General features: G+C 39.7%; 1 protein-coding gene across 3 annotated transcripts in view; it reads right to left on the bottom strand.

Annotated features, from left to right (window-relative positions):
• The window catches only part of LOC126175335 (protein melted), a 256,862-nt gene that overhangs the window by 65,397 nt on the left and 176,049 nt on the right, over positions 1 to 15,416 (bottom strand). For all 3 annotated transcript variants that reach the window (XM_049922055.1, XM_049922054.1, XM_049922056.1), the window contains one exon: positions 7,547 to 7,686. In XM_049922055.1, coding sequence (XP_049778012.1) covers positions 7,547 to 7,686 — 140 coding nt within the window. The remainder of the gene's footprint in view (positions 1 to 7,546; positions 7,687 to 15,416) is intronic.

Raw genomic sequence — 15,416 nt, 5'->3', positions numbered from 1 at the left:
ATGAAGCTTCAGAATATACAACATTTTTACTATTTTGGATACTGTGTTGTGAGTATGAACCAGTTTTCTGAACTACAAGTTCATGAAAGGGCAATATACAATTGACCATATGAAACATTTGTCTAAGTGCTTAAATTCCCTGCAATCGTAGTTGAAACTGACTGCTAAAAAGAAAACAAAATAACATATTTTCACAGCACATCTATACCTTCACATACAGGATGCTCCTCCTAGAAGCTATCAGGTGCATTTTCTCCGTTATTTTGGCAGATATTTACAATTTTATTTTTGGAATGTGTAGCTGGACTCAGCCCAAATAAATACTGCCCATCATGTTTTCAATCTGATGCCCAATATTGATGGAAAGTGTCAATTTGTTTCCTATTATAAATAAAATGAATTTTTAAGTGGAATTTTACATGCTCATTTGATAGAGCGAGCACAAGTTAGTTTAGTACTATGTTCATTTTATTGATATTTATTAACATGGACAGAAAAACCCCAGCAGCGAAAGTAACTCCCTTGCATGCAATGGCAACTCCTATCATGCAGCAGCACTGTTCAGTCTCTGCTGGGTTACTGGTAATTCTTTCATGTTTCGCTCTCCCTGTTGACCAATATTAATAAAACGAATATCACACTTGACTCATTTGAAACCACTCCTTGTAATGGGCACATAAAATTCTGATTTACAAATCATTTTTCTTATAACGCGAAACAAACTGATGTGTTCCATCAACATTGGATGTTTGAAAAGTATAATTTTGTGCTGACTTAAGCTACACAATGCAAAAACGAAATTTGCAAATATCTGCCAAAACACCAAAATATATGTTGTTGTGTATAGAACTGTTGTTTAAAAAATGATGTCCTAATAGTATAGAGCAGGCTGTTCCAGCTCATGAGCTCATGCATAAGCTGGGAAGCACTCACTTGCTCACAGAGCACCACCCCTGTGCCACGGGTGTGGGCTGTGATTGTGTGGGGCACACAGCTGTCACGAGCACGTGTGCAAGTGAAGCACTGGTCAGGGCGTGATGACACGACGAGCTGCAACTCCACTCTAAATGGTGCCTTGGACAGCTGTCTGTGAAATTGCTCTAATTCTAAATTAATTTATGCAAAATTAGTCAAATTAGAAACTGAACGCCATAAAAATGTAACATCTGATAGGGGGTGAGCCAGCTGTGTGAATGTGGCAATCAGAACAAATCAGTGTGTAACCTTTGCACAGTTAACAGAAGATTTATTGATATTGTTTTTTTGCTTTTTACAGATTTTTTTGTGAGACAAGTGCACTCGTATAGATGATATCTTGTTTGCTGCAGCAATGCACAGCATAGGCTTCATTGTAAGATCCTAAAGCAATGACCTTACTTTGTTTTTTATCCTCTTCATTGCAGAGAATAGCTGCTCACAACAGTACGTTGTCCTGAACATGCAGATAATCCCAACTGCATTTGCATGAAACCTGAGGATGTTTCTGCCTTTTCATTTTGATTCCACTGAGACAAATTTAAATGACTGCAGTACCTGGCCTTTAACAATGTGGTATTTTGTAAGTCAATTAGTTGTAATTGCATTACAGATAGCACACCATTTGGTACAACCGAAAAAGGATACTGAGCAATTGCAATTTCCCTTCTATAACCTTCAATTGTTGGAACTGCAACACGAAACTATTTATTAGCTGTTCAATTATACGTTGATAGTTTACAAAGATTTCAGCAGGTAAATTTAGAGAATGTAGGTGAGAACATGAGATTTCCATTCCCCATTTGTCTCTCAAATGAATGGAGCTTATTTCTGAACACCTTGAGTTTAGTGACTATCAACAAATCTTCCCTCTGTAGCTATGTAGGTGCACTGTCATATCAGTTGGAAAAGCAAGGTGATATCCACTTTGGTCCTCTGAGGTGAGGAATTTCTTTCTCTTTCATACCTAGAAACAAAGCAAGTTCCTCACAAAACACACACACACACACACACACACACACACACACACACACACACATACATTTACTTCTGCTGATTCACCAAACAGTGCAGTGGTGAGGTATATCTCCATGCTCAGCTTCAATATCTCAAAGAATCCCTCTGAATTGAAGAGGGTTGACACTGTGCCTTCGAGCAAAATTCCCGTACTTCTCGACAGGGTCCATTACATGACGAAGTCCCACAGTTTCAGCACACAGTGCCTCCTGATGAATGAAACAGTATATACCATAGATTTCCTTTCGAAAGTCACTCTTCAGTTTATTTTTTAAGAGAGAGACAAAACCTTGCTGACACTCAACAATTTGTAGCACACTTTCTGTGGACACACAATGAAGGTTTTCCTACGCAAATTCATTCTGTCCACAGATTCACATACAGTTTCAAAAATATTGAACCCTGTTGTCGTGTAATTCTGTGGCACCTCATCTAGCAGCTCCTCTGAAACTTGCAGTTGAATGTCCACACCACATATAAACACAGATAGTTGAGCACAATTGGATATTTCGTATTTTTATCAAGCACGAGGCAAGAAGTTGTGAAACTGTGGGCTTTATTCCTGAGCTGTGCCTCCAAATCAGTTCCCATCTCAAGAATTTTAAGGGACACCGTTTTCACCATTTGTTTTGAGAGCCAAACATCTTCACGAGCCCTTCCCTTGGAACTATGCATTCTGCTGTTGTTACCAGACATGATTTGATGAGAGGTTGCAAAGAGAATGGTTTGCCATCATTGTTATAATGTGAGCTACTATGTAACTCACACAAATTACAGCTTTATTTAGATTTCTTCAGCAGCATTCAGCTGTAATGAATACACATATTATGTAGTACAAGTAGTTTTTTTTTAATAATTCTAAGAAATTCTCAATCACATATTTCTATAGCTTACATCTTCCTGAATGGTGCACTTCAAATTAGAAACCAGTTCCTTGCAAGCACCCCCTTCTATTTTATTGTAATCTACTGTGACTGTAATGATGATGTTAATTGTATTTCTTTGCAGAAGCAAGCATTTTGTGACAACAGGCACAGTGAGCATCTATTTCTGTTACTGGAAAGATATGTTTCTTCTAGTGAAGCAGGCCATGGGATTTCATGACTACACAGTTTTGTTACTTCCACACCTGTACATCCATGAGAACTAAACAGGCAGTGGCACATCTATTTAATTGTGTCTGCAGAGCACTAGGATGCGTGACGTCAGCCTGCCCCGCCACTGCAGCTCCCAGCTGAGACAGAGTGGTACTGCCTGTGGGGGCACTTGTTTGAATAAAGAGTATGGCTTTAGCTTCTAGGGTATGAGTGGTAAGAGTTAGTGAAAAGGTACGTACAACTGATCTTGGTAAAAACACTCTGACTGTAAATCAACTTCAATGCACTTGAATGTCTCACCTTGAGCCAATTTTTTCATTTTTACTGCAAATGAAACCTTGATTTGCTTAAATTGAATGGTTCAATAGGTTAGGGTCTTTGGTATCCAGTGTATGAGAGAGGTATGCCCTGCTGTTGTATCTGTGAGGATAGCAGCTTGAATGACATTATTTCACATAGTTTTAACCTGGTACAAGCTCTTGGAGGCAGTGGCTCCTTCTTCAAACAGAAGGGTTAAAGGGGAAGAAAGAAGGGTGAAGGAAAAGGACTGGAGAAGTATAGGAAAAGGGTTAGATTTCATGAAAGTCATCCAGAACCACGGCTCAGGAGAGACTTACCATACGGGATGAGAGAGAAAGACTGATTGTTGGGACTCAGACAATGTCTTTCCTTCTCATCCCACACGGTAAGTATCCCCTGACCCACAGTTTGGGTGACTTTCCCAAAATCTACCCCTTTTCCTAGACCTCTCCAGTCCTTTTCCTTCACACTTCTTCCTTCTCCTTCAACGCTTCTGTCTGAAGAAGGAGCCACTGGCTCCAAAAGCTTGCCAATTAAAACAGTCTTTTATGTGTGTGTTCTGTTGCCACTTGGTTAATAGATTTTTTTAATCTCTTCAATTAAATAATTCTGTCAATAATTGATTGTTTTTGTTAGTGTGTGTATAAAACAAAGATGATGTAACTTACCAAACGAAAGCGTTGGCATGTTGATAGAGACACTAACAAACACAAACACACACACAAATTTCAAGCTTTCGCAACCCACGGTTGCTTCATCAGGAAAGAGGGAAGGAGAGGGAAAGACAAAAGGATGTGGGTTTTAAGGGAGAGGGTAAGGAGTCATTCCAATCCCAGGAGCGGAAAGACTTACCTTAGGGGGCAAAAGGGACAGGTATACACTCACTCACTCACTCACTCACTCACACACTCACACACTCACACACACACACACACACACACACACACACATATACAGACACAAGTAGACATATGTAAAGGCAAAGAGTTTGGGCAAAGATGTCAGTCGAGGCGGAAGTCCAGAGGCATCTGACATCATATAGATCTATAAATTGTATACATTGTACAGATATCATACGTATGTCATTTTGAAGAGAAACGCTACAGGAGAGGACATCTGTTTCATGAGATGGCCTCCTCGAGCACCAGATCTCATTCCGTGTCACTTTTTTCTGTTGGGAAACATTAAAGATCTAGTGTATGTACCGCCTCTACCATGTGATGTGGCAGAGTTCCGGGAGAGAATATGGGAAACGACTGCCACCATTGACGATGCCATGCTGGAACGGATATGGCAAGAATTCAATTACCGTATTGATGTCTGCCAGGTCACTCATGGTTTGCATATCGAATGTTTGTTAAAAAAACTCTCACAGTTTCTCTGCAAAATGCAATATGTATGCATCTTTACAATGTTTGGTTCTTGTGCAATAAATAATTGAAAGTGTTCCCAGACTTTATGTACACCCTGTACAGTTATAAACTATTAAAGCTTGAGAATGTACCTCTTCATTTAATGACAATTTCTGTTGGTTCTGTTGAATGAGTGAAAGGTTCTTTCTGTCTTGATCATGACGATTTCTGACAATTTTTTTCTCTGTGAGACCCCACATTTTTATTAAACATTTAAATGTATTTTTCAATAGTAAATCAATGCCACTAAAAGTTCACTTATTAGGTCAAATGCTGACCTAAGAAATAAGCAGTGTAATTTGGTCCAACAAATTGTTGCTACTGCAGAAATTTCATACACTTTTAACAAAAGGACGTACTTCAAATTTTTTCTGTAGCTTTGCAATGAAAATATATTTCTTCAGTTCCTACTGAAATGTCACAACACACTGTTATTGAGGCTCATCTGCTTGCAGTTTTCAATATTAAGTCATCATTACAAAGGTAAGAAATTGCTGTTTTGTCATTTTCTGTTGAAAGTGCTAATTACTGCCATTCATGAATAAGTATTAAATAAATCTGTAAATATTATTCATCTTACATATGTACTTTGGTCTGCAAAGCTATAATGTTCAGTTTTCATAGAACAACACATGGTTCAACAAAAATTTGTACCAGTATTTGAAATGTCAGTGGGAGCCTTTTCCTATCCCACATCATAGTTTGAACTGAAATAGTTTAAAGCAAAATTAGGCCTGAATGGAGTACACTAATTACTGGGAACAGCTTTTGGCAAAAAGAATGACAGGTGACTGTACCCTTCAGGCAAAGGAAAATACTTTTATTACTGGATTGATAATATTGTTTTTTCTGCTTTCGCTAAATGCCTGTATGTTGGGTTTTAATTTTTACATTAACCTTCCGAGTCTTTCCCTACCTCAGCCACAGTAGTATATATTAGAAAAAGGATTGGAGTACTATGCCTATGGAGCTATTATGGCCAGCATGTTTCCCCTGTTTGCATTAAAGATTGCATGTTTATGAAAAATTATCATTAAAGAAGTTTTGCAGTACAGCTGATTCACTACATTTTTACATGACTCAGATACCATATGTGAAATGTTCACTGTTCACTCTGAGAATTGTAAAGATGTAAATGTCATATGCTATATACGACGAGTTCATATGCAGGAATTAACTAAGGAGTACATTTGCCACCAAATGCTTCTTCAAATTTATTTGTTTGTCTAGTGCAACTTCTGGATTGCTTCGTGGGACATAAATAACTTTGTGCACCATTTGGTGGCACTGCTATTTTGTTTACATGCAGTTGGCTGCTCGGGAGCGTTTAGAACACCATTAAAATGCTGACTGCAAGTAAACAAATGCGAAGTTATCTGTCACATATAGCACCTTATGTAATTATTCTTGCCTGTAAATGAAATTTTCAAGTCAGCAAGTCTGATATGTGGTGGCACATCTCTCCGGAAAGCTAGCAGGAACTTGTCGAGCCTACGTAATGCAGAATCACTGCTGTTGTAAATACGAGACAATCCACTGTGATCCACAAGTATAAATATGGATGCTAATACAGACTTTAAACTTAAAACATTTTAGGATGTAATGGTTTTAAGCATCTTTTTGAGGAAAATAACAAACAAACTGAATATGGTACTGGGGTTTAGCAGGAACTAGCTTCACTGGGGCTGCCATGAAATAACTTCTTGTTCACTTAAATTCCTGCAAACATTAGTAACAGGTGTGAAGGACAAGGGAGCCTTTAGTGACATCTGTGGAGGACAAAACAATAGACATCTTGCTGTGGCTATAGTTTGTGAGTAATGCAGGGGCTGAAACAATTGTCACAAGGGCTCAATGGGTGGACATTCTTTTAATGATGATGAAACATATGTTACTGTCAGTAAGGAATTTATTTTCCAAAAGACTGATCACAATTAGTCAATACAGTTTCTGAAATATTTATGGAAAAGGCAATACTCTGAAACAGTTGGAATGCCCAAAGTAGTACATTACTAAACAGAACAAAATGTATAAACACAATGCAGAGGATAATTTTCAAAAAGGTAGAACTAACAAAAATGTTTCACAAGCAGTCACTGTACACAATACTATACTCTGAAGAACTAGATCTGAGGTCACAATCACTGGAGAAGTATGGATGAGTTGTGTGCCTATAAGAACTCTCTTGAAGTAACCATAAGCCCAAGATAATGCACATGATATGCACTAATTTTATAGACTTACTGCACTGTAAAGTGAAAACCACATTACACATCAGATTAAATGGAACCAAAGAGAGAGAGAGAGAGAGAGAGAGAGAGAGAGAGCACCACTTACTACACTCCACATTCAATCTTCTCAAAACATGGTAAAGTGTACTTATCTTCCTTGGTTTCTAGGAATCTCATGTACATCCCTAACATTATGGTTCACATGTCCACCTCCGTAGCGTAGTGGTAGTGTTACCGCCTACCACGCAGGGGGCCTGGGTTCAATTCCCGGCAGGGGACTAGGTGTTGTGTGTCCTTCCTCATAATTTTCATCATCATTGACTCGCATGACGCCGAAGTGGCGTCAACTAAAAAGGACTTGCAATATAGCGGCCAAACTCCCCCGAATGGGGCCTTCCAGCCGACAATGCCATACGATCATTTTCCATTTCAATGGTTTATATTTTAGATACATTTGTTCAGTTTTGTGCTTAATAGAATTAAAAATAAATAAATAAATAAATAAATAACTCACCTGTAGAGCCAAGAACATAAGATGAATCCAAATACGTGGATTTCTAGTCTTCATTGTGAAGAATGTTCTGTTGTACAGACAATGTTCACCACGTCCTTGACATGCAAAATGCAATTTTGCCACCTTTTTAGCTCGCCTCTCTGTCAAAGAATGTAAAAGAACTTAAGTCATACCTAAACACATTTTATATATAAGTATGAGGTGATGAGAAGTATCTATTGTTATCAGATGTCTGCTTATATTCTCTTCCTTACAGGGTAACATTCTGTGAACCATATTTTAATTATTTAAAAAAAAATGCAAATTATGTATGATTTTGTTTTCATATGCAATGCATTATCATAATGTCAAGTTGTCAATAAAAACTGTAAATCAAATTACTTATCATTCATATAATTAGGTTCCTTACTCCTCATTAGAAGAATATCATGAAAATGTGATTGTACACAAGAGATTCATGAACTTAAAGGAAATCTATGAATGCATACATGGAGGTGGTCACATGTAACAGTTGCACATTTGACTACTGCTGAAATGTGATTGTGATACACAAAAGAATAATGAGATGTGAAATGAAAAGTACTAGTCCAAGTGGGAATTCTCCCTCAACATATAGTTTTTTCCAAACAACTCCCAAGGCTCCGATATTTGTCAAACAGTGGCCTTCACATACCTCTACCACCTTTCCTGTTCTTCATCCAATTTTCCATCCCAGCTACACTCCACCTGTACCTTCCTTTCCTTACCTCTTTCTCTTGTACCCCAGATCCCCCAGCTTCACCAGCACTAATTTCCTACAGTTTCTTCCAGCAGCTTCTCATGCTGATCCTCACCATTCTAATCTCCATCTCCATCTACATCCATACTCCACAAGCCACCTGACGGTGTGTGGTGGAGGGTACCTTGAGTACCTCTATCAGTTCTCCCTTCTATTCCAGTCTCGTATTGTTCGTGGAATCTTGTATTGTTCGTGAAAAGAAAGATTGTCGGTATGCCTCTATGTGGGCTCTAATCTCTCTGATTTTATCCACATGATAGACCTTCTCTATATCTTCTATCAACCCTATCGGGTATGGATCCCAAGCAGTATTCAAGCAGTGGGCTGCAAGTGTACTGCAACATACTTCCTTTGTTTTCAGATGGCATTTCCTTAGAATGCTTCCAATGAATCTCAGTTTGACATCTGCTTTACCGACGATTAATTTTATAAAGTCATTCCATTTTAAATCATTCCTAATGCCTACTCCCAGATAATTTATGGAATTACCTGCTTCCAGTTGCTGACCTGCTATATTGTAGCTAAATGATAAACGATCTTTCTTTCTATGTAATCACAGCACATTACACTTGTCTACACCGAGATTCAATTGCCATTCACTGAGCTATGCGTCAATTCGTTGCAGATCCTCCTGCATTTCAGTACAATTTTCCATTGCTACAACCTCTCGATATACTACAGTATCATCCGCAAAAAGCCTCAGTGAACTTCCAATGTTATCCACAAGGTCATTTATATAGATTGTGAATAGTAATGGTCCTACAACACTCCCCTGTGGCACACATGAAATCACTCTTACTTCAGAAGACTTCTCTCCATTCAGAATGACATGCTGTGTCCTGTTATCTAGGAACTCTTCAATCCAATCACACAATTGGTCTGATAGTCCATATGCTTTTACTTTGTTCATTAAATGACTTGCAGAAGCCAAGAAACACGGCATCTACCTGGGAACCCGTGTCTATGGCCCTCTGAGTCTTGTGGACGAATAGTGCAAGCTGGGTTTCACACGATCCCCACGAAACCCACACTGATTCCTACAGAGTAGATTACTAGTCTCCGAAAAAGTCATTATACTCGAACATAATACGTGTTCCAAAATTCTACAACTGATCGATGTTACAGATATAGGTCTATAGTTCTGCACATTTGTTTGACGTCCCTTCTTGAAAACGGGGATGACGTGCCCTTTTCCAATCTTTTGGAACGCTATACTCTTCTAGAGACCTACGGTTCACTGCTGCAAGAAGGGGGCAAGTTCCTTCGCGCACTCTATGTGAAATCGAATTGGTATCCCATCAGGTCCAGCAGCCTTTCCTCTTCTGAGTGATTTTAATTGTTTTTCTAACCCTATGTCATCTATTTTGATAGCTACCATTTTGTCATCTGTGCGACAATCTAGAGAAGGAACTACAGTGCAGTCTACCTCTATGAAACAGCTTTGGAAAAAGACATTTAATATTTCGGCCTTTAGTCTGTCATCCTCTGTTTCAGTACCATTTTGGTCACAAAGTGTCTGGTCATTTTGTTTTGATCCACCTACCACTTTGACATAAGACCAAAATTTCTTAGAATTTTCTGCCAAGTCAGTACATAAAACTTTACTTTCGAATTCGTTGAATGCCTCTCGCATAGCCCTCGCCACACTACATTTCGCCTCGTGTAATTTTTATTTGTCTGCAAGGCTTTGGCTATGTTTATGTTTGCTGTGAAGCTTCCGTAGCAGTTTTCTAACTCAGTTGTTGTACCACGGTGGCTCTTTCCCATATCTTATGATCTTGCTTGGCACATACTCATCTAATGCATATTGTACGATGGTTTTGAACTTTGTCCACTGATTCTCAACACTATCTCTACATGGGATAACACTTTTGTGTTGAGCCGTCAAGTACTCTGAAATCTGCTCTTTGTCACTTTTGCTGAACAGAAAAATTCTCCTACCTTTCTTAATATTTCTATTTACAGCTGAAATCACCAATGCTGTAACAGCTTTATGATCACTGATTCCCTGTTCTGAGTTAACTGTTTCAAATAATTCAGGTCTGTTTGTCACCAGAAGGTCTAATATGTTATTGCCACAAATCAGTTCTCTGTTTAACTGCTCAAGGTAGTTTTCAGATAAAGCACTTAAAAAAATTTCACTGGATTCCTTGTCCCTGCCACCCATTATGTACGTTTGAGTCTCCCAGTCTATATCTGGTAAATTAAAATCTCCGCCCAAAACTGTAACACGATCGGGAAATCTACTCGAAATATTTTCCAAATTTTCCTTCAGGTGTTCTGCCACAACAGCGGCTGAGCCTGGGGGCCTATAGAGACATTCAATTACCATGTCTGAGCCTGCTTTAACTGTGATCTTCACCCAAATTATTTCACATTTCGGATCTCAGTCAATTTCCTTTGATACTATTGCACTTTTTATCACTATAATCACGCCTCCCCCTTCACTGTCCAGCCTGTCTCTGTGGTATACATTCCAATCTGAGTTTAGAATTTCATTACTATTTACATCTGGTTTCAGCCAACTTTCCGTCCCTAATACCAAGTGGGCATTGTGACTATTTATTAATGAGAGCAGTTCTGGGACTTTTCTATAGACGCTCCTGCAGTTTGCTATCACCACATTAATATTGTCATTCCCTGTTGCGTTTTGCCTACTGCTACCTTGTCACATCATAGGAGGTGTCTTGTCAGGCCTAGGGAGGGAATTCCCTAACCTAAAAAACCCACATGCGCACTCCACACGTACTCCGCTACCCTTGTAGCTGCTTCCTGCATGAAGTGCATGTCTGACCTATTCAGGGGGACCCTACATTTCTCCATCCGATAGAGCAGGTTGAGAAATTTGCACCCCAGATCTCCGCAGAAGCATTTGAGCCTCTGACTTAAGCCTCCCACTCGGCTCCAAATCAGAGGACCGCGATCTCAGTTCTGGGAACGACACTACAAATAGTTAGCTCAGATTCCACCCCATGAGCAAGGCTTTCCACCTTCACCAACTCCGCCAACCACCTGTTTGAAATGAGGATGACCTCTGAACCCAGACTGCAGGAGTCATTGGTGCTGTCATGAGCAACAATTTGCAGTCGGGTGCATCCAGTGCTCTGTACGCCGCTGGCAGTGCCTCCTCCACATCTCGGATGAGACCCCCGGCAAGCAGACAGAGTGCACACTGGCTTTCTTCCCTGACCTTTCTGCTATTTCCCTAAGGGGCTCCATCACCTGCCTAATATTGGAGCTCCCGATCACTAACAAACCTCTCACCCCGTGCGCCTGCTCGGACCTTGCTGAAGGAGCGACGACATGTCCACTCACAGGCAGAGCAGGAGATGCCATACGGCCAGCCTCCACACTAACCCTCCACCTCGTGTGACGCTCCCCTTGGGGAGAAGGTGGCCCAACCGCACCCGGTACCCACAAAGATGTCTCGACAACAGGGACCATGGGTGAAGCATGTAACACCTGGGGGTATCATGCGACGCACCAGACTCCCCACTGCCGCTACACTCTGAGGCAGCAGCCTGAAGATGGCTGACCGTACCCATCAGCATGTTGAGCTGTTCACAAACAATGGCCAGTTCCTCCTGCGTCCGTACAAAGCAGTCACACATCCTATCCATCCTAAGAAATCAACAATTTACTGTAGAGAGTTAAGTAATCAACTTTTAACTAGACTGCTAATTCACTAAAGGCGGATGATAGCTAACTGAACTGTGGTTACTAGACACTTCTTGTTGGAAACAATGAAAATAAGCACTAACTAACTCTGGACTGTATTCAAAACAATCACGAAATCTATGGAACACTATTACTAGTACTCGAAAATTAAAGCTTCCTAAAAGCAAAAACACATGGGGGAAAAAAGTGACAAGTAAGAAAAACACAGTTAATACCATTCTGCATTGCTGCTGGCAAATTCCTCTTCAACATATCGTGTTGTTGTTTTGGTCTTCAGTCTACAGACTGGTTTGATGCAACAATCCATGCTACTCTATCATGTGCACGCTTCTTCATCTCCCAGTACCTACTGCAACCTACATCCTACTGAATCCATTTAATGTATTCATCTATTCGTCTCCCTCTACGATTTTTACCCACCACACTGCCCTCCAATACTAAATTGGTGATCCCTTGATGCCTCAGAATATGTCCTACCAACCGGTCCTTTCTTCTAGTCAAGTTGTATCACAAATTTCTCTTCTCTCCAATTCTATTCAATATCTCTTCATTATTTATGTGATCTACCCATCTAATCTTCAGCATTCTTCTGTAGCACTACATTTTGACAGCTTCTATTCTCTTCTTGTCTAAACTATTTATCGTCCACCTTTCACTTCCAAACATGGCTACACTCCATACAAATACTTTCAGAAACGACTTCCTGACACTTAAATCTATACTCGATGTTAACAAATTTCTCTTCTTCATAAAGGCTTTCCTTGCCATTGCCAGTCTACATTTTATATCCTCTCTACTTCGATCATCAACAGTTATTTTGCTCCCCAAATAGCAAAACTCATTTACTACTTTAAGCGTCTCATTTCCTAATCTAATTCCCGCAGCATCACTTGATTTAATTTGACTACATTCCATTATCCTCGTTTTGCTTTTGTTGATGTTCATCTTATATCCTCCTTTCAAGACACTGTCCATTCTGTTCAGCTGCTCTTCCAGGTGCTTTGCTGTCTTTGACAGAATTACAATGTCATCGGTAAAACCTCAAAGTTTTTATTTCTTCTCCATGGATTTTAATTCCTACTCCGAATTTTTCTTTTGTTTCCTTTACTGCTTGCTCAATATACAGATTGAATAACATCGGGGATAGGCTACAACCCTGTCTCACTCCCTTCCCAAACACTGCTTCCCTTTCATGCCCCTTGACTCTTATAACCATCTGGTTTATGTACAAATTGTAAATAGCCTTTCATTCCCTGTATTTTACCCCTGCCACCTTCAGAATTTGAAAGAGAGTATTCCAATCAACATTGTCAAAAGCTTTCTTTAAGTCTACAAATGCTAGAAACGTAAGTTTGCCTTTCCTTAATCTATTTTCTGAGATAAGTCGTAGGGTCAGTAATGCCTCACGTGTTCCAACATTTCTACGGAATCCAAACTGATCTTCTCCGAGGTCGGCCTCTACAGGTTTTTCCATTCGTATGTAAAGAATTTGTGTTAATATTTTGCAGCTGTGGCTTAAATTAAACTGATAGTTTGGTAATTTTCACATCTGTCAACACCTGCTTTCTTTGGGATTGGAATTATTATATTCTTCTTGAAGTCTGATGGTATTTCGCCTGTCTCATACATCTTGCTACATCTTGCTCACTAGATGGTAGAGTTTTGTTAGGCCTGGCTCGCCCAAGCCTCTCAGTAGTTCTATGGAATGCTGTCTACTACCGAGGCCCTGTTTCGACTGAGGTTTTCAGTGCTCTGTCAAACTCTTCACACAGTTATCATATCTCCTTCATCTACATTCTCTTCCACTTCTATAATATTGTCCTCAAGAACATTGCCCTTGTATAGGCCCCCTATATACTCCTTCCACCTTTCTGCTTTCCCTTCTTTGCTTAGAACTGGGTTTCCATCTGAGCTCTTGATATTCATACAAGTGGTTCTCTTCTCTCCAAAGGTCTCTTTAATTTTCCTGTACGCAGTACCTATCTTACCCCTAGTGATATGCACCTCTGCATCCTTACATTTGTTCTCTAGCCATCCCTGCTTAGCCATTTTGCACTTCCTGTCAATCTCATTTTTGAGACGTTTGTATTCCTTTTTGCCTGCTTCATTTACTGCATTTTTATATTTTCTCCTTTCATCAATTAAATTCAGTATTTCTTCTGTCACCCAAGGATTTCTACTAGCCCTCGTGTTTTTACCTACTTGATCCTCTGCTGCCTTCACTATTTCATCCCTCAGAATACCCATTCTTCGTCTATTGTATTTCTTTCCCCCATTCCTGTCAATTGTTCCCTTACGCTCTCCCTGAAACTCTGTACAACCTCTGGTTTAGTCAGTTTATCCAGTTCCCATCTCCTTAAATTCCCACCTTTTTGCAGTTTCTTCAGTTTTAATCTTCAGTTCATAACCAATAGATTGTGACCAGAGTCCACTTCTGCCCCTGGAAATGTCTTACAATTTAAAACCTGGTTCCTAAATCTCCATCTTACTATTATATAATCTATCAGATACCTTCTAGTATCTCCAGGATTCTCCCATGTATACAACCTTCTTTTATCATTCTTGAACCAAGTGTTAGCTAAGATTAAGTTATGGTCTTTGCAAAATTCTACCAGATGGCATCCTCTTCCATTTCTTACCCCCAATCCATATTCACCTACTATGTTTCCTTCTCTTCCTTTTCCTACTATCGAGTTCTAGTCACCCATGACTATTAAACTTTTGTCTCCTTTCACTATCTGAATAATTTCTTTTATCTCATCATACATTTCATCAAACTCTTTGTCATCTACGGAGCTAGTTGGCATATAAACTTGTACTACTGTGGTAGGTGTGGGCTTTGTATCCTATCATGGCCACAATAATGCGTTCACTTTGCTATTTGTAGCAGTTTACCTGCATTCCTATTTTCCTATTCATTATTAAACCTACTCCTATTTGATTTTGTATTTATAACCCTGTATTCACCTGACCAAAAGTCTTGTTCCTCCTGCCACCGAACTTTACTAATTCCCACTATATCTAATTTTAACCTATCCATTTCCCTTTTTAAATTTTCTAACCTACATGCCCGATTAAGCGATCTGACATTCTACGCTCCGATCCGTAAAATGCCAGTTTTCTTTCTCCTGATAATAACATCCTCCTGAGTAGTCCCTGCCTGGAGATCCAAATGGGGGACTATTTTACCCCCGGAATATTTTACCCAAGAGGACACCATCATCATTCAACCATAGAGTAAAGCTGCATGCCCTCGGGAAAAATTACGGTTGTAGTTTCCCCTTGCTTTCAGCTGTTCGCAGTACCAGCACAGCAAGGCCGTTTTGGTTAGTGTTACAAGGCCAGATCAGTCAATCATCCAGACTGTTGCCCCTACAACTACTTAACAGGCTGCTGTCCCTCTTCAGGAACCAC

The sequence above is a fragment of the Schistocerca cancellata genome, chromosome 3, assembly GCF_023864275.1.
Source record: "Schistocerca cancellata isolate TAMUIC-IGC-003103 chromosome 3, iqSchCanc2.1, whole genome shotgun sequence".
NCBI lineage: Eukaryota > Metazoa > Arthropoda > Insecta > Orthoptera > Acrididae > Schistocerca > Schistocerca cancellata.
Note: the sequence above shows the minus strand (reverse complement) of the source record. Positions and strands in the feature narration are given on the sequence as shown.